The sequence below is a fragment of the Cuculus canorus genome, chromosome 13 (genome assembly GCF_017976375.1).
Source record: "Cuculus canorus isolate bCucCan1 chromosome 13, bCucCan1.pri, whole genome shotgun sequence".
NCBI lineage: Eukaryota > Metazoa > Chordata > Aves > Cuculiformes > Cuculidae > Cuculus > Cuculus canorus.
The window spans coordinates 11,680,001-11,699,924 of NC_071413.1; the positions used below are offsets into that span (position 1 = coordinate 11,680,001).

The 19,924-nt window shown below is 43.6% G+C and overlaps 1 protein-coding gene across 4 annotated transcripts in view; it reads right to left on the minus strand.

Annotated features, from left to right (window-relative positions):
• ZNF423 (zinc finger protein 423) overlaps positions 1-19,924 on the minus strand; it is a 230,498-nt gene that overhangs the window by 143,556 nt on the left and 67,018 nt on the right. For 2 of the 4 annotated variants that reach the window (XR_008452089.1, XM_054079014.1), the window contains exons 3-4: positions 19,430-19,630; positions 15,371-15,451 (exon numbers count right to left, since the gene is read on the minus strand). Coding sequence is in view for 3 of the 4 variants with exons in the window: in XM_054079014.1 (XP_053934989.1) it covers positions 15,371-15,451; positions 19,430-19,630 (282 nt within the window). In the remaining variant the exon portion in view is untranslated. Of the gene's footprint in view, positions 1-15,370; positions 15,452-19,429; positions 19,631-19,801; positions 19,898-19,924 lie in introns of those variants that run through there. The other 2 variants (XM_054079016.1, XM_009571208.2) reach the window with 2 other exon arrangements.

Genomic DNA, 19,924 nt, shown 5'->3' on the forward strand with positions numbered 1-19,924 from the left:
TTTTTTTTTTCCACAAACAGGTAAACTGAGGCCCATGAAATGCAAGAGACCTCCCCAGACTCATGCACAGGCTCACCTACTGCGTCCTGGAGTCTTAGGCTTGGGCAACATTGCCAATCCACCATCTCATTGTCCAGGTATTTTGTCCTATAAATAGTTCGATATGACACACTGTCATGAGGCATAACACTGCACACCGAGGTCTGTTTCATATCTCAAAGCCTGAGCATCAGCAGCTCCCACACCAGGTACCACACCAGCTCAAAAGGTGCACTGCACCTCTCCTCACTGCCCTGTTCAATGGCCATTTCTTTCTCAGGGACAGGCTTAAAGCAGAGTGGGAAATTCAACAGTTAACATTAACAGCTAACAGCATTTCATAAGTACCTTTTTTCTTGTTGTCATGAATTTATATTTTTTATTTTGTGCAAAAAAAAAGAGAAACAACTGGGAATGACCAAAGCAAAAGCAGTGTGACAGCAGTCACATGTGTTGCTATTATAGATCCAGCGTGCAGTATGAAGGAAGGATCATGTCCCACGCCCTCTTCCCACAAAGGGACAGCCCCACTGTATTGGGAAGCGTGTCTGCAATGGGCTCTGCTCACATCTAAATCAGTTTAATTTGAGGGTTTGATGGCAGCGAAGTCCCAGCAGCCAAGGCACCAATGCGGACTATCAGCCCCGGGGGGGGGAATATTCTCAGGTAGTGACTTGAGGACCTGCCTGAGCTGAGGAGAACTCAGCAGCATCTTCACTGTCCCCATCATCTGCTCACTCAGACACATACACCCACCCTGGAGCATCATCTCCAAGTGATCTGCTAGTGTATTCAGAACACTACTGTCACAGACAAGCTGGCTGGGAGACTGTAGTAGCACATTCAGTTCAGTTAACTTGTACTGCCGTCATGAATTCAGAGCCAGCCAACTGAAACATTAATGATCTGGTAAGCTACGAAAGGGAACCAACTCAGAATGAAGTCTGCAGCACAATTGCTTGACTGTTTGGGATGATGAACACCCGTAGTTCTTCAAGATTTCAGCAGGAGGTGAGGGGGTTTGCACTTTTGTAATTCAAGTATATAATTAAGAATAAAAGTATAGCAAAGAACAAGCCCCCGTATCCAGCAGTCCAGATAGTGAAAGATATGAAAAAATACCCTACACCAGGAGGAAGTCACTGGCTGCAAAAATCATACAAAAGCAGTATTCAGATGAGCTGCCACACTATCTGATAATTCTTAGAAACACTGCAGAGGTGACTTGCCACACCAATTTCACCACAGACACCAACAGCACTTCCAGCTGAAAAACAACCTTAACTTTTCTGAAAGAGTTTCTAAGAAATCCATTTTTTCTCCTTTAGCAAGCCATGAGTCACTTCTCAGTGTAGCACAAACAGCCATCAGATACAGAAGCTTAAGTGCCAGAAACTGCTCCACTAGTTCACAGAGAGTGTTTCAAGTGGGAGCTTCAAAAAAGCCTCCAGAACCACACTCGTGTTCAAAAGAGGTGCTAGAGAGCACGGCTGTGTGAAATTTGGCAATACAGCTTCACTGGCAGGAACAGGGAGGTTAGTTTTGGCTCACACGAGATCCTCCACCCTGTATTTTTCTTTGAACAGTTTTAATGAAAAACTCAAAGTGAGGCTCAGCTGCAGCCATCAGTTTTTATCTAAGGTTGGTCAAAATAAAAAAAGAATTGATTTCTGTGTGCATAACATTTGAAGGGGAATACATGTCTCATTAGAAGAGACTCTGTATTTTGAGTTATCTTTGGATGAGAAGGTAGCCAGGAGACCTATAATTCTCTCACACCTATGTAATGCATACAGGCAAGCAAAACATCAATGTGATGGAGGATGGGGTGAATAGGTAGGCGCATCATCCAACTTACAGTACTGGGCAGCAGACAAGCTTGTCTACTTTACCACTTCCAAAGGAACAGTTAGTCACTCCTCCCACCTATCTGCAGCAGCAAAATGAGAAAATGCTGCTCTCTTCAGCTTGCATAGTCATTTGTTTCATTCAGAGAATCTAAGGATGCCTCTAGAAGAGCTATGATGCCCAAATCATTAGAGCTTTGCCTCTTACCATGATGTATTCTGGAAAACCTTGAAACCCAGAACATGACAAGTGGAAGAAGAAGGAGGTAAATCACATGGTGCTTCTTATTCTGACACAGGGTTGGAAGAAGAAGAGAGCAAATCGAATTGAAAATAGTGAGGGGGAATACAGGATAAGCAGGACAGGTTTTCCCCTTTGACAAGTGTGCAAGCAAGTTGGCTGCCTGCCCTTCCAAGATCTCCAAACACATCAAAGGCAAGTGAGGGTTACAGGCCACTGACTTTTTTTCACTCAGAAGACCACTGATGTTAAAGGGAGGGTTCCCTGCCTTCTAAAAACCCAGTAATACCTTGCTAACACAGACCACCAACATTTACTTCATGTTTCCCTTTCCCTGTAAAACCAGAGGACACATACTTCGCTTTCCTCTTCCACAGACTACACTGAAAATGTCAGAAAGCAGGACAAGCTAGCTTATAAATAATTGCAAAGCCTCTCCTGAAAAAGGTTGAGAGGGAGCTGGGATGAAAGCTCCTAGCCAGGAAAGCTGTGACTGCCAAGGAGCAGAACAGAATAAGGGCAAGGACGATGTGTGATATCCCAGCTCCATCTGTATGCAGAAATGAAAGGCATTGAGGAAAATATCAGTGCAGGTTATGGCAGGCGTTCCCAGGTGAGGGGAAATCCTCAGGGGAAGAGCACCATCAACAGAAAATACAGCAGACCTTATAAGAGACAGCTGACGTGGCAGATCCTACAAAAGCTTGTCTGCGATATCTGAACATCTTTTGTTCTCTAGTCCCATTCTTTCACCTGGCAGCTCACAGATGAAAAGACCTGAGAGATGTTCCTGTTACAGAAGAGTTTCTCCTCAAAAGGCTCCTAAAAGGAGGAGGGACCAGGGTAATACGGGGTCCACTATGGGGGATGCATGGCAGAGGAAGCTTTACCCTTCTAATGATGCCTCTCCTGCATTTCTGGAAATTCTCCCTAACCCTATCCCCTTGCTACCTGCAGCGTGATAACAAAGCCAGCATTGTCCATCAAGTGTCCATCCGAAATGACTCATTCTTAGGAGCTCTGTGTTCATTTTTTTTCAGCCTGGTATCCTAAGAAAACAATGTTTATGTGATCATATAGCCTGTCGTACATCTTAACTGCTTGTGCCTCGCTATTAACTTTTGAATCACACAGAACTGGGGATAGAGCACATGGAGAGAAACTGAGTTTCTATAAGATTGGTGAACCTACCTTTGACTGGGTAGGACAGAGATCCCAGTCCATTTCTCTGCTGAGAAAAAAAGCTAAGAACAGAGTCAGTACTTAGCCCGACTCGCTAGGCTATCGGAATGCATGTGCCACTCAGTCAACCATCACAGCTCATGCTGCTTCTTATCCTGCTTGCAGGCAGAGGATGTGAAGGGAAGGTGAGAGTACTCTGCGGGACTGGGGTTGGGTGGGCAGCTGAGCTGGAATACTACAATGGAGAAATGCAACATCATAGCAAGTCCAGACTCACACTTAAGAAAACTTGTTTTTTCTGCCAAATTGCTTATAACTTCACTATACATTATCGGGGACAAATGCCAATATTTCCCAAGTACTCGCTGATTTCAGTATGTAGCCACACACAAAACAGCAACCAGTCAGAGAGTTCATCCCTTAGTCTTGTTGCTACAACTTCTTGGTTTTGTCTAAGTATGGCAAGCAAGAGAAACGTTACAGTGAAGTCACTTAATTTCCTACTGTTGCCACTTTCTAGGTCTGAGCAATTAAGGCAGGATTTCTTGAAACAAGAAGAACACGTGTGATGAAACAAATGTGAGTACTCTGAAAAAGGCACTCCTGCAAGACTGCAAGGCTTGGCTCTCAGGTAAGTTTGTGACATTGGTAAAAAGCAACTTTCTGCCCCAAGTGTGCTCTTCAGGGGCATTGTCCTGCATCTACTGACCAAACTATCAATTTTTAAGAAAGGTATGTATAGTAGGTATGAAGAAATAAAGGTATTAAAAAAAAAGTCCCTTTTTCCCGTAGCACCACATGATAAATTTCATTTGCCCCATCCTAACTACTTCTGGTGACAGTGCAGTGTTTGTCTGAATTTTTAACAGATGTTTCTAAGTACTCTTGACCACTTCTCTCTCCTGAGGATTTCTGCAGTGGGATAGCTCTACATAGTAATACAAACAAAGCTTGTAAGAGGCTCTCTGGGATAAATCAGCAGAGGCTGCATCTAGGATGGGTGTGGATATGGGTCCAAGCCTTATGAAACTTTGTAAATATCCTCTGAAGACTAACAAGCTGGACTGACCCTGCCTGCAGATGTTTTTGAGCTTACTAGCCCCACAGTGAAATGCAAGACAGCTTACAGATAACTGCCACACTCCTGAAATAGCCCAAGAGCGGGATTTAAACCGAAAGTTATAAAAACAGGAATATACTGGAGCAGAACAGAATAATGCAAAGGATGATGTGTGACGGTGTAACTCCATTTCAATTCAAAATACCAAAGATGCTGCGAAGGGGATCAGTCTGGGCTGAGGCAGAATTTCCCAGATGTCAGGTTACCCCTGGGAACGAACACACTGGATTCAACTGACAGGTGTGAAGGTACTCATGCAGTCAGAACACAAATTGCTTCAAAAAAATAAAATCTCTGCTCTCATTTTAAAAGAAAATGAGTAGCTTGTGCTGTGCCTGGCAGGGAGGCAGTGACATCTGCCTGAGTTTGTACATGGCCTGAAACAATCAGCTAAAACACGAACTGTTGTTGCCACACTCATGGCTGGTAGTTTACATTATCAAAATGTAACCATAGCCGTTTCATACCAAAATAAAATCTATGAAAGCCATTGTCAGTGTTTCACAGCAGCTGAAACTGTTTTTTTAAAAGGTCAGTCTACTCGGTGGAGAGTGAAAACAAGCGAGGCGGCCGTGCCAGCCCTTAGGATGTGGCTGCATCCTGTAGCCTGGTTCTGCACTCCCATAAATGCCGGGCAAGAAGCAGCAGCGAGGTCTCAGCGGGGCTGAGCTGCCCCTGCCAGCCGGGGGGCAGAGGGGCAGACAGAGGGGCAGTGGGGTGCCGTGGGGCGAGCCCGCTCCCAGCCCCCATCCATGCCCCCACCACAGCACGCTGCACCCATTCCTTGCTGGGGCAGAGAAAGGGATGGCTGTAGAGGACACTGCTTTTTTCAACCCCATTCAGCTTTGTGGCGGCTGTGTCACTCACAACAATACCACAGCCCTCCTCCACCCCCAGAAAAACCCATTAAAAAAAAAACCCAAGCTGAGACCCACTGCCCTACAACTCGCTCCACACCCCCCACCCTCAGCAAAGAGCAAGCATTTGTTGTCATCTTCTGTATTAGCATTTCTGTTAACCCTTTTGTAAGATCATTTCGCTCAGTTTCAGAATTACTCATTCTGAAAAACGCTTGTTAAATATTGGCCCTGACTGTTACACCAAGCGATAGGTTGGTAGTCATAACTCTCAAGATATATTTAGCTTCACAAACTCATCATCAATGGCTTCTGAAAGCATTGTAGCCAACAGACTGGAAACCACATGCAATACAAACACATAATAGAACTTTTAATGTGCAAAGAGACTAAACAAAAAGATCCTTGACCTTCTTGCTTTCCCTTGCATACCATTATCCCTAGCGAGACAGCAAATGGAATGACGTGGAGAGCAACAGCTACCACCAAGCAACTTTGGAAGCCAATTTCTACAGTAGTTAAGCAGTTAATGACGTTAATCGGAATGATAACTTATTAAATTCTACATTTATGCAAATAGCATTTTGGCATACCGCACGGAGACCTGAGTAGCCGAGCTCACCAGGAAAAGGTCCCAACATCTTTTACATTTGCTGTTCCTTTTTTTTTCTTTTAATATCATGTAAAACAGTGTCCGCAATGGTTGGAACGCCACACAAATAAAAAGCTGTAGTCACAAATTAATCTCCATCATCCCAAATAGATTAATGAACAAATTGTTTAATTCTTAAGCTTTATGGAGCAGGGATTAATCTCTACAGCTAAATCCAATCTCTGTCTTTATCGTTTTAATGGGAAGTTGACACTTCTTATAGACCTTCCCAAAACAAGCAACATTTACTGAACAATGAAAATAGCAGCTACCCCTAAGTCACTCCATAGTACAGTCGCTAAAGTATGTATAGCACAAAAATAGAAAGGAACAGAGTAGCTTATGGCTATAATATGAAAGGACATTATCTGCATGTGACGAGATGCATCAGGAAAACTGTAGTTTAGGATAAGCAGAACTTACAGCAATCTTAGTTTTGTAAAGTATGTGTGGAAAACTTTCTGTTTTCCAAAATAAATATCTGGCAACGTTTTGGCTCTGAATCACATTTAAATTCAACAAGGATAGAAGGAGCATGGGACTGGATGAACAGCTATGAATTGCACTTTTAATTGCTTTCAAAATGTAAAAAAGAATATCAAGATGTGCACATTTTTACCATTTTTGTGCTGCTGTTTAATAGAATTAAATTCTGTACAGAATTTTACCCATTTAGTTTCTTCAGTAAAATGACATGGCAACCGCTTGCTGCAGGATGTTGTGCAACATGAGTATTCACCAGTCAAAATCATACCTCTACTTTGAAAATCGGTAACACTGCTTACACACAAACCCTAACTGTTGGTTTACTGAGGTAGATGTAAATATACACGTATCTGGGTACCTTCTCTTTGTTTGTACAAAGCCTGCAACACAGAATGTTAAAACATCTCTGGAAAAAATAATTGGCCTTTTTTCTCCCCTTTGGGTACAAATTTATGTTTTTAAATGAATGTGCAGGTTTCCTGTAGCTGCATAAAGCCCTCATTTCAAAATACCATCACTGGCTAATTCCAGGTTTAATTAATTCAGAATGTTTTATATCACAAACACTTCTCTTTCCATAGAGCGTGTATCTTCTTTACCATAAAGTGAATGCTGGCTATTAAGAGAAGAAGGACTTTTTTTCCTCCCCCCTAAATAATTTAATGAAATAATTCAAAGTTTTACAGCAACTCTCTTTATGGAGTCAACTTATGCAAGCACCAAAGCCCTTCCAGAGAAAACAGGATTCTCCCCACCTCCCTCTGGCTTTTCTCCCTACTGAATGCCATGGCCTTCACTCAACCAAAGGAAATGAAAGACAGACTGAGACAACAGCATCACGTGGGTGAAGGTCAGATTGATTTTCAGCTGTGTGGTGCTGTTTTATCACCCTCAGGACAAAAGTTAAGCCCTTCATTTTTTTCATGTCTGCTTTAACAGAGCAACTTGTTTTTCCCTGAAATTTTGGTTGGGCTCCATACCACCAGAATTATCAAGGATAGCCTAATTTAAAACATTTGTGTAGTCCTTCTTCCTTAGAGTAAAATCCAGAGCAGCCCACACACCACAACATTTCTATCCATGAGTCTCCTCTATTCCCTGTGTACGAATAGTGGCTCCTTGAAACGACTGAGGTTTCTGCAGTGACATTTGCTGACAGTAAAAGACTGGGATGCAGCTGCCGGCTGTTCAGCAATGATCCTGGGCACAGGGAGACGAGCGTTTGCTCTCTCAAAAGGGGCAAGTTCACAAATTGTTTTTTCTCCCCATCCTCCTTCTCTCTCCCCCCTCCCTGCTTGGAGTGGCCAAGCTCTCCAAGAGCTGAGCCTGCTGCCTGTCACTCGGTGATCCAGACATGCACGGCCAATTCCTGTAGCAGCCACTGGAAAAGCAGACAGTTTTGCTAACCCAGATTCCACTTTTCCCAATTCCAATACCACTTGCAAAATTACTCCCCCCAACTTGCTACAAGGGCCAGCTCTCCTCATTCCTCTTTTAATCAAGACTGATGCTCCCCCAAAGTAATGATGTTATTTTCAATACAGCAAATTTTAGCCAGTCAGGTCTTCAAAACTGAACTCATTAACATAAAATGAAGCATTCTGTACATTATAGATATATACACGTATAGCTACTGATTGAGAGAAAGAGCATCTTCCCTTCTGACATTTGCACTTCCAGAGTTTGAACTGACAGCCAGAAGACTCAGTATTCTCTCATTTAAGCTAAAAGACAAGAAAATCCTACTCACTTTCATCTTCTTCTGTTTTAAATTTCGGGTTACATTTGTCTTGCTCGTGTTGAGGAATGCAACAGCATTGCGACTGCCTCCTAAAAATGACAGTTTGTCCTCCATAGAGACCAAGGAATACTATCTGCTTTATTTGTATGTACCAGAGGCTCTGGTCAATAGCAAACCCAGTTATACTGGATACCATTAAAACACCTAATAGAATACAGTTCCTACATGAAACGGCACTTGTATAACAAACCAAAGCAAGTGTCTGTAAGAAAGGAAGGAGTAGAGAAGGGCTGTAAGGTGAGATTGAGCAGCTATGCAGGTTGGATCTGGATGCAATCTGAATGCAAATGAAATAATTTGCTAGATTGTGTGAACAAAGATTTGACGAACACAGTTTTTTAGCTCAGCTGAACCTAGCTGAGACTGCCTTTAAAGCAGCACATGGAGCAGTCGGATTTCTCGCAGCACCTCAAGACCCGCAGATGCTGGTGCCTGTGGGAGGGTTCAAGGAACGTTCTGCATGTGTATGGAGCCCCAGGGAAGAGCTGGCTCTGGGAAAATGGATCAAAGAACAACTGTAGCTGAGAGTAAAGGACAAAACAGTAACACAGTAAGGTGTAACTTAAAGGTATAAACTGTGAAGCGACTCAGTTATATGTGGGGCCAGGAAAGGGCATATGCCAGCACAGTGTCAGGGAGAACGCTGCCGTGAGCAAGATGAGAAATGGTGGCAGTCCAGAAAGGAGCAAGCAAGGAAACAGCTTCCAGGAGGGAGTCCGCAGGGACACTAGCGCTGCCAATGGGGAGAGGGACTGGAAGAGCGCCGTCACCCCAAGGAGACAACTAGAAGAACTCACAAAAGCAAAATCCAATATGATGCAGAGACAGACTACAAGCCCAAGTATCACTGTAAATGTTAAAGAACTGTCCTAGAGGCATGCTGAATTTTTGGCTGGTTTTGGCTTGGTTGGTTGCTATGGTTTATTGATGCAGATTGAACAATGCAATTCAAACCTGCTTAGACCACTACTGGAGTCCAGGAAATCACCTGCATTCACTTTTGCTCAGGGAAAATGAACACAGGTGTATATATTTATATTTCTGTAGATTGTGAGCTCATAAAGGGAATTTATTCTGCTTCTGTCTTTCTAAATTTTGCTAATGAATAATTAGTAGATGTAGATTTCTAAAATGACCAGTTAATATAAATGATATCAAATCTCATTTATTTTAAGAGATATCATTAAGTACAAAGTCTGCACAAGCGAACAGAGTTCACTGTAGAGCAAATGACTGGGAATTACATTCAAAAATCTATTCAAATGTTTAATGTAACAGATTCCCCAGAGAAGATAAAAGCAATGGGCTGCTTCAGCCTTTCCTTATGTCCTCCTCAGCAAGGCTAACAGTAATTGAGTAGCAACATAAGGAGGAGCCAAAAGACCTTTCACCATCATGCTGAGAAAGATTTTCAAGGAAGCCTACAGAGATGGACCAACAGGCCAAAACAACAGTGCCTTCAAGAGGAAGCTCACCCCCACCTCGGTTATAGGTGTCACCTGGATTAAAGACCTTGGCTTTTCCACCAATTTCAAGCACGTTATTAGACAAATTGGTGAAACCACAGTTACAATCACTTTCATCCAAAATAACTCAGGCTGTTAAAGGGGGAAGGTCTTGAATTTGCCTCCAAACCCTGACCTTTTGTCCCTACCTTGTGCAGCTCCATAGGACATCAGATCCAAGATTGTCACAGACTAAAAATTAATCATTTTAATCGTCAGCAACGCCTCCTCCAAAGATAAAAAAAAACCTTGTGTCTGCGTAAGGTAGGAGATAGAAGGAAGGAATACCTCTTCCAGTAACAGTCAAAACTTAAACCACATTAGAGCGATGACTTCTTAAATCCATTGACAACAAAAATAAGAATAGCGTTCCTTGTGTCAGAAAGGACTTCCTAGTCTAAATTTTTAAAGATTATGAGTGCTCAAAGGCCTTACAAAGTATTTAATAGGAACAGACCAAGTGGTTTGAAAACCCTAGATGAATTTTTTCATTAGGCGAGGCAACGAAAACTGTTGTCATAAGCAAGAAGCTTGAATAACTTTATCTATATTTAATACACATTATTTAACTTAAATTTCTACTGAATATACTTTCAACAATTTTATTTAAATGTTAAATAATAAAATCTATTTTTAAAATTCACACTTTACTATTAAAAAACTTCTATTAAAATTACTTAAATGAAACAGCATTCAAGAGGTACATACTTGCTGCCAAAGCTTTCAAGAAAGTCAGAAGCCGCCTAGACCTCCGGTGGAAGTCTTCTGATGTGCAAACCCAGCTTGGAGAGATATAGCCTCTCCAGCAGGTGCAGGGAAAATCTTTCCTTTATTCTGTTTATTTGATTGGTTCAGTCCTATAACAAGTTCGTTCAGAATAGAGAAAGTATTTGGCAGATGACCGCTAATTTGCTTCTTGCCAGCCCACAGCAAAGAAAGGCGCAAGAGCCCTACAGAGAACACAGGCACCCCCAGTTGAGGTTGTTCACGGGAGGCCACTTACCTTGGTGGATCCATCCTGCTCACAGGGAGTGCTGTGCTGTGCCGTGTGGGTGAGGGCTGCCAGCCAGCACAAAGGACACTGCACAGCCCTCCCTCGAGTTGGCACTTGAGGCAGGTTGAGCCCTGAGCTCCTGGACCCAGAGGCCATGTGAAGATGCTCCAGCGAGCGCTCCCAAAGTCAGCCAGCTGAAGAGGACCAACCCATGCTGGCTCATTTCCCTAAAGCCAGCCGGCACCGGGGGGTGGAGGCTGCTTTCTGGCTTCGCCAAGCCTGGAGCACAGTTAATAACATGCCAGCTGTATCTGCAGACAAGCGAAGTTTAATGAGGCTACAACAAAAACATTCAAATATGCACTACAGAACTTCTGTGGGGATTTTTTTCTAGAGCTTGGTTTAAAAATTGAAAGATAGGGATTCATGACTGTTCGTACACACACTTCCCTTGTAGTTAATTGATTTTTTTAAAAAAAAAAAAATTATATTCTACAATTTCAAAAAACAACATTAGAAAGACTTTTTTTAATCCCACTACTTCCAACAGCAAAATCATGTTGTGTGATGAGTGCTTGAAATGCACTGCTGGTTGCCTTTTTCTTAATAAACATTGAAGTCTTAATTGTTTTTCCCCTACAATGGCCACACACCATCTTTCTGTCTGCCAGGTCTCCACACCAGGACAAACACTATCCCTTGCCTCCTGCTTGGGAACCAGGACAGACACGCAAACGTGACCACATCTCCAGCACTAGTGGTGAAGCAGATGCCTTACCTACTCGCTTACCTACCAGCCATGCTTTACTGTGTGCCTCAGCCTCTCACTCTGGGCTCAGGTAGAGGAGGTGTCGGTAAAAGCATTGCAAATATCTATTCAGAGACACCAGAGAAGACAGCCAAAGGAGTCTGCTCAGGCGTAAGTGTGTGGAGAAATTGGAAAAGGGGCAATTGTGCACTTTGTTCTCCACTGGAAGAACCAGAGGGTATCAAATGAAAGCAGATGACAAAGCCGAAGTGAGCAAAAGGGGATACCTATCCTCAACGTATAACTCATCTCTGGGTCCCTACCATGGGAAATGCTAAATGCATACCTTGCTTCAACAAGAAACTTCAAAATGGAAATTCATGGAAGAAGGTTATCTGAAGAACTTAAATAAAAAGTATCAAGAAGTGTCCAGAGAAGTTTGCTGACCGCTAGCAGAATATTCTGGGGAAATGGCACTATGGAACCACCAGGATGGCTCAGTACGGCCATACTTCTATGAAGACTACTTACCCAGTGGTCTGCTAAGGGATAGGGGAAGAAGTCAGGCAAAAAAAGCAGACTTTCAATGCACGTCTCAGTCACTGCTCATGTCTGCAGTCTGAAGATCTTGACAGCTCTGCATCTGCCAATGCTGTTGATATGGCCAACACAGTTTTGTCCCTCAACAACCCCCAGGAACGCAATGTTTGCCCTTCAGCAGTGCCCTAGCCACAAACAATCTATGCTCTTGTCCGTCTGAGACAGGACAACTCCAGCACATCCTTCACCAAACTCTCTAAGGCATTATTAAAGGCCAGTTTATAACAAGCACGCATCTGTTGTAGTCTCCAGGCTATCCTCACTGCATTTCTGAATTGAGTTTCACATATTGGGTTTCGTCTACAACCCCTGAATGCTGGAACCTGCTTAGGATCACCAGCAGTGATCCTCCTTCCCATGGGTACAGCTGCCCTTGCAGCACTCAGCAGGCTCCAGCCCTGGAAGGAGTTTCCACTGCAACCCCTTCCTCATCTGTTTCAGAAAACATTTATTACTTACTTGGATTTCTATAACGCCAAGAAACAAAACTTCCCTACACAGACCCACACAACACTCCTTCTGCTGTAACATGGCAATGGATCATCCTTTGCAAACAGAAATCCAAAGCAGAGGAAAACGGGAGGTGGAGCTTGGGCATCTGTGGTGTCCCAGAAGGGCTATGTGAGCCCTGGGGTGGCATGGGAGGGAGCCGGACAAGCCCCAGGTCCCAAATGCAAGTCCTGCCACATGTGAGAGCTCTAACGGCTGGCACCTGGCAGCTAGTGCTTGCTTTGCAGCATTTTGGGGGGCTTTGGTTAATCTCCCCATTTCTGATGCAGCAATATATCAGGAGGTGAGAGTAGCTTTTCAGACAGCCCAGTGCCAAACTCTTCAAGACTTCAAAGGCTTCTTTAAGACATGCACCTACTTTCTGTTCTACTGATTTTCATGTATACCTGCGCTTACTTTGCATACTACTTTTCGAACAAGATAAAAGTAGATAAAAGAACTCAATTAAAGTAGCAAGAATGAAACAGTCCCTTGCCAACACAGGCATGTTAACATGTCATCCTCAGCTCCTCACTGGGCCATATGTTTAAAAATGACAGCGAAAATATTCTTCCTGTGTGAAAAACACATGCTGCTTGAGGAAAGATATCATCATTGCTAAGAAATGTTTGTGTGGCCTCAGAATGCACAGCCAGGCCATCCACGATGACTGCTGGCTACACAGAGGCTGAGAAAGCGGTAGAGAGAGCTCATTACCTCCTTTCCTACCAGGGATTTTGGTTATATGCAACCAAACCGCCCGCAGCCGTGCTGGCAGCGCTCCTATCTGCACGCACAGTGCCTGGTGCTGCCTCCCTTGCCACCGTCCCCAGAGGGCCCCGGCACAAAGGTGGCAGTGGTGATTTGCAGGGGGCGGCGTCTGGCACACTGGCACGCTCTTATCGGCGAGCACACTGCCCGGCTCCTCGCGCCGGCTCCCATGCGGCTGGGGATCTGCCGTGGGCTCGTCGCCGTGCCCCCGCTGTGGGAGACCCTTCATGAGACCGCTAAGCAAATCCCGAGCTGGGTGTTTATGGTGAGAAAGCATTGTTTTAAATTCACATGTCCTCTCCCCCACCCCAAACCATTACAGGCACCAGCACGCCTGCAAAATCCAAGAGACAAGAGAAACAATTGCTGAGGCTCAGCCCCCGCTACTGCCTCCCCCTACCAAAGGGCTGAGCGTGGGGCTGCAGAGCCGAGCAGCCCAGAGGTCTCACCTACCTTCGCCTGCTGGATGACCCTCCGATCTGCCAGATAAGCAACACTGTTAGGGAGCATAACACTTTGCACAACTTTCACAGACATATGCAATACATTAAACACTACACTAAAAGCACCTTCACAGGCAGTCCCCACTCGTGCCAAACCTCCTGCGTGGGTGCAGAGCCAGCGCCTGCGGCTGCCACATCAGAGCCCTTCCTGGCCCGTGGCAAGCGGCAGCTCAGGAAACACTGCACAGAATGTACTCTAAAACCACCGCATCGGCAAAGGTTACTATATGCCTTGTCATAAAATTTGCAACTGCGCTTTGTTTGACTTCAGATGCGCATTCAAATGCGCGAATATGCTTTACGTTCTACACGATAAATACATATTTCATTGAGCACCTGCAAAAAGAGCCGGGCAGCCCAGCACCTTATCAGCATACTAATCTATTAGTATGTGTAGGTAGAAGTCCTGGAAAGAGCCACCTCACAGGCTGGGTAGGAACCTCCAGGTAAATTCAAAAATCATTTGAATGACAGTAGCCAGTGGAGCCAGACCCAGGGCCATCCAGCCAAGGGCACCTCCACAATAATCTGGGGTTTCAGAGCTCTCGGCACCAATGGGCACAAACACTGACTACAGGGAGACACACGAAGCATCTGGGAACTGCAGCCAAAGCGGCTGCCCGAGCCTTCAGGAGCCCTGCTGCCCCTGCCCCAGGAGAGGGGACATCTGGGACAAACGAAGGACAGGAGCCTATGCTTGGAGCCCTCCCAGTGATTGACCAAAAAAACCACTGCCCCAGTGCCCATTTTCTGATCTAGACCGCGAGAACGGAGGACTCCAAGGAAAATCCACGTTTTTTTACAGTTTGTGATATTACTGAGTTTTTCTGGTGCCAATTTTCAAACGTTGCTATGACCTCTGCGAACGAAAACTGCATTTCAGCATGACAACACAGAAAAGAACAAAAAAGAAAACTTGTTATTTTTTTAGCTTGAAACACTAGTCAGGTTAAGAGAAAGGAACAGAATTCTGGCAAGGACAAGAGCACTCAGACTGAACCACAACACAGTAATTAGGGCCAGTAGGTCATTAGAGACACAGCTGTATAAACTAGGTGTATAATTAAGTTTCCACACTGCTTTTTCACAACTGTGTTTCAGTTTCTTTTGTGGAGGACAATCCGTAATTCATTAATTTAAAGATGCAACAACAGCAGCAGCAAAAAGACAGAAAATCTCTGACTTGCCAATCGGGTACAAACAAAGATTACAATTTGGGGGAGAGCTAATTTTGGAAATACAACCAAGAAGTCTCTCTTTGTCAGTGGGAAGTAAAAAGTGCCACCTGACAAAAACATTCAGGAGACATCATCACTTGTTGACAAGCTGCTGTATATGGTTTTCTGGATAGGCATCCCGCACATACGGTTGCATGGCAATTGTAATTCTTGTAGCAGGTGAAATACCAGAAAATGCAAAATTATACACTAGCATGAAACAGTTACAATACCTCATTTAAATGTAAGCCTAGTGTACAAGTTACAGGGCAATTAAAAGGAGCAACTGCAAGACTTTAATTATAAACTAGTTCCTACCGTACAGTAGTTTAGAAAAATCAGCCGCTTCCAAGCTGGCAATATCCATATATAGCTCTGCTGCTGTTTGAAACAGACAACCTGTAAAGTTATCAACAACAGAAGAGGACCTCATGAAATGCTCAGAGACCCCACCAAAACCTACTTCTGTCCGCTTCATTGATGCACTAATTTGCTTTAAAACACTGTACATTCACTTGAGAAACTGAAGAAAAAAGCTTACATGAGGCTATTCTTCCCCAAGGGAGGAAAGGGGTGACATGGGCGAAGGAAGCAAAACACAATACAATACCGGAACTAAACCCAGACTAATGCAGGTAGATTAAAACACACAAGCAAAATGGCAAATCTCATGGCTTTTTAGCCACTTTTGATCATATCTCATAAACTCAGCATCAGTCACCAGACAGTGATACATCGCAGAACAGTTGCTTGATGTGTCCGGCCTCTGGTGCTGGCTGGAGGACAAAGTAATTTTGTAAATCCACGTGCAATTCTTTACTCTTGTCACCAATGCTACAGGACAGCATCATGCTACAACACCTACACTGTAGCAGCAGTGTGCAAAAAATATGTATAAAAAAGACAGCACAAGATGCCGATGGCAATTACTCGTCTTCTCTAGTTAAGGGACATGGGATACCAGTGAGTTTTAAAATAATTTTAAAAGCTTAACATATCCAGTGCGTACACTAGGTGTTTTTATTTATTCTTGGAGTGTTTTTCAAGATGCTGCTAGTTCTGGAAGTCACTGTTTTCTAGGACTGCTGCAGGAGAGCTCATTTGTGGGGGCAAGCTGAGAGACAAGGGAAGCCATGAGCCAGTAAGGAAATGTGATGTTCTTTCAGTACATTCTGCCCCCATTTAGACCCTTTTCAGATCCCCATAGACACTGGAAACCTACAACCTGCAATCACAGACATCAGTCCTGAGCAGAAGGTATAAAAGGCACCTAATTCTGTCAGAAGGAGAACATCTCTACTACGCTGACATCAAAAGGAATGCCATGCACTTATGCTACCAGAGATGTCTAGATTTCAGCGGTGTTTTGTCCTCAAAGAAACAAGTCTGAAATACATGAAAAAGCAAGGAGGAAAATGGCTGTTTGTTACCTCCTTACATGTCAAAGCGGCTGCGTTCAAACTGTATTATAACTTCAGTGTGCCGTAATGAATTTCTAAGGGATTCCAGTGAAATAGATGGTTTATCCTGTTCTTTGGAGTGATCTCTTGTAATCCTGCAACACTCCTGAGCTACAATACCTTCCTAACTTCAGGATCCCAAAGGAAGTCATTAGTTATGTTGTATTATCAGCCTGGTGATATTATCACTACAAATATTACCTTGTATTGATCTGGAGCCATGTAGACACAACTGAAAACCCTGCTTCAGACTAAGACATGAAAACCTACCTTGCCAAGAGGTCAAGCACTGCATTACAACCTCTGATGTGTCAGGCAGGCATTATAGCCAAAGGAAGCGTGAGGTCACTGAGGACACAGTCAAATAACTTATTTTGTGGAGTAAAATCTTTAAATATACCACACTTCCTAATGCAGTCTTAGATTTTCACCTGGGTGGTTAAAGTCTTTTCAGATGAACTGAACAGAGACAAATCTTTCGCATGCTTTCAACAAAACTTCTCATGGCTATCAACAAACTGGTGGATCTGAAAGGGTTGTTTGTTTTGGTTTTTTTCCTCAAGGTAAGATATGTAAATATCAAGCAATATTCCAGATTGACTTCATGGAAACATTCTCATTCCAGAATATATGAGTGCAATCTTCCTATTTACTTTAAATCACTTCAGGACACTGGATTAAACTAAATGGAAAACAGACGCTTTTGTTAGGGAACAAGGATATCCTCACATGGAGATAATTAACACCTATTTCATGTATATGCAGATAGTTGTGGTGCCTTTTTATGACAATATGTCTTTGTAAATCATCAGCACATGTGAAGGCAGTAAAAGATGATGAAATTATATTACCTGCAATCAAAACTTAGCCATGGGAATACTAAGAAATTATTTTGCTAAGTCCCCCAAAATATAATCTATTTTTCTTAGTCTCACTAACAGAGTATTATGTTGAGGATAACTGAAAACTGAGGTGTGAAAACACTGACTGTATTGATATGAATAGAATCTCTAGGTTGCTATGTTTTAATGTTTTTCCTCAGGAAAAAATTGACCTTTTTTGTAATGCTGTTGGTCACCAGTCATACATCACGTTCCTCCTCTGGAGACTCCACCAGCAGTCCCTGCTCCCCTCCATCCTGCTCTGTTCCCCAGATTGTGCCATTACAGTCGTTTAGGGGACCACACAGTGAACCGGACCCAAGCAGACACTTAGGCTAAAAATAGCCTTTCTTTTTGTGGGTCTCGCCCGCAACACCACGAGGGGCTGTACCAGCACAACTTAGGGGACAGGGCAGTGAGGCAGTGATGGAGCAGCAGCCGCCCACACGCAGCCACGGGAGAGGTGCCCTGTGGCTGCACAGCCGCCCGCCTGCCTGCTAGGATCCTGCCTGCTCTGCTCTCCATGCGAGATGGTGTCGGGAACAACTTGTCCATGTGACTGCTGCTTTGTAAAGGACCACGGGCTGTGCACCTTGCCTTCCAGTTTGGAAGACAAGAATTTTTCTATCCAATGATATTTTCTTGTTTACTACACTGCAGTACAGTACAAGTGTCATTTGCAGAAGTCTCACACCAATGCCATGGTTGTCAAGAAATTATTTGGCTTCTCAATTTCATACGTTTTCAAGTTTGCAACCTATGAAGGGTTTCAATGAGAGCTCAGCACAAGGAGCCCCAGGGGCAGGCACAGGACTGCAATCCCTATCCACTGAAGGCTGGGGAAAAGCCTTAAAGCCCCTCTGTCCTTCCTCCCAGCAAGCAGATGGGAACAAGAGCTGAGGGTCCTCTCCTACACAGACCACAGCAAGACAAGGGAGGATGCTTGGGGTGGGAGTCAGACCGAGCTGAAGCCCCCACCTGACATTCCCCCCTGTGCTGTACTCCATTTCCTGTACTTTTTCTTGGTTGAGCATCATTTTAGTAATGCCCAAAATCAAAAGAGATGAAAACATGGACTAATTACAACACAAATTAAATGGCCAGGGAGGAATGTGCACTTGGGAAAAAGAGGATGCGCTACTGCTGCATCAGAGGAGAAACTAACCCTCCTGCCCTCTGCCAGCCCTGACCGATCCCTCTGCTATAAAGGCAACTGCCTAAAAATATTTCAGATGAGTGCGGAGGAAAAAGTGATGGCAGAGTAACCAATTCCAGGAAGGTGAAGGATGAAAAACTCTGATTTAAATACGCATGAATATATTCTGCGCTCCTCCACCTAAGATTTTATTTAATCTTTGGTAAAATCTGCAAAGCTTTTTACTACCCCCCTAAATTGGCTTAGTATGCTCTGTCGAATATCTGCCGCTACCACCGGCCACGCAAAGGCAGCTGTGTAAGAGCAAGATATGTTGCAATTGTTCACACCAATGCTCTGAGCTTGTTCTTACTTTACAGAAAGTGAAATCGAGATCAGCGTAGGCTAATGCTGTCTTCACTTCCATGAAATTCAAAAGGCAATGCCATAGTAATCCAGGGAGAACAGTGTATTTTTAGGGTGGGATTATGAAACTCGCATTATGAATTTTAATCTCAGAATCTATGAAATTGTCATGTTTTTTTATGGGGTTCAGAGGCCTTTCTACCTGAGAGGTTTGCACACTTCATAACTTTTATAATCTTCCTAAATTTGGAGAGAGAGAGGGAAAAATATTGTGCCTGAAGCTTTTAGCATTAAAAACAACACACAACATTTTTTCCTAATGTAATTACTGACAGATTCCAATTGGAAAGCTGTTGCTTTTATTTTAATTTTATTAAAGGAGTGAACAAAGGCTACCCAAGGCACCACAATAAAATTACATTAACTGTAAAATTACATTATTAATTCTTTAATCTCACTTGAGGCCTCAAGCTGTTGCTATGTCCAATTACCCAGCTAACCACCTGTCAGAACTGCAAAGCTAGTTTAACATTACCTCCAGGACAGTTGTGTGCCCTGTGTTCAGTCAGGTCTGCCAGTGAATCGAAGTCCTGCTGACAGTTATCGCAGGTGTAAATTGACTCATCCTCCATGTCTTCATCTTCCTCATTTCGCTCTTCCTGGCTTGTCACACTGTTCCTCTCTTCCAGGGCCCGGCTGTCCTTCGCTTCACTCTCCAGTTCTCCTCCCAGGCCACCTGCCAACAGCAAGAACATCCTGTAAGTTTGCGAGGTCTGAAAAATAAGAGCTTTAAGAAGGATGTTGCACTTATGAAGATACATTTAATTACAGCTGCTCTCACATTATCCCCGACACCTTTCATTATATTAATATGGGTTTTATATCATGCAGTGCAACAATTCTCAACTGTATTCTCTGCTGCTTAGTGCGAATCCTGCAAACGCTCTCTCCTAATCTTCTCTGGTGGGTGTACAACGGGAGCCTCTAACTCTCTGTCATATAAAGTTGTTAGTGTTTTATCACTTAACCA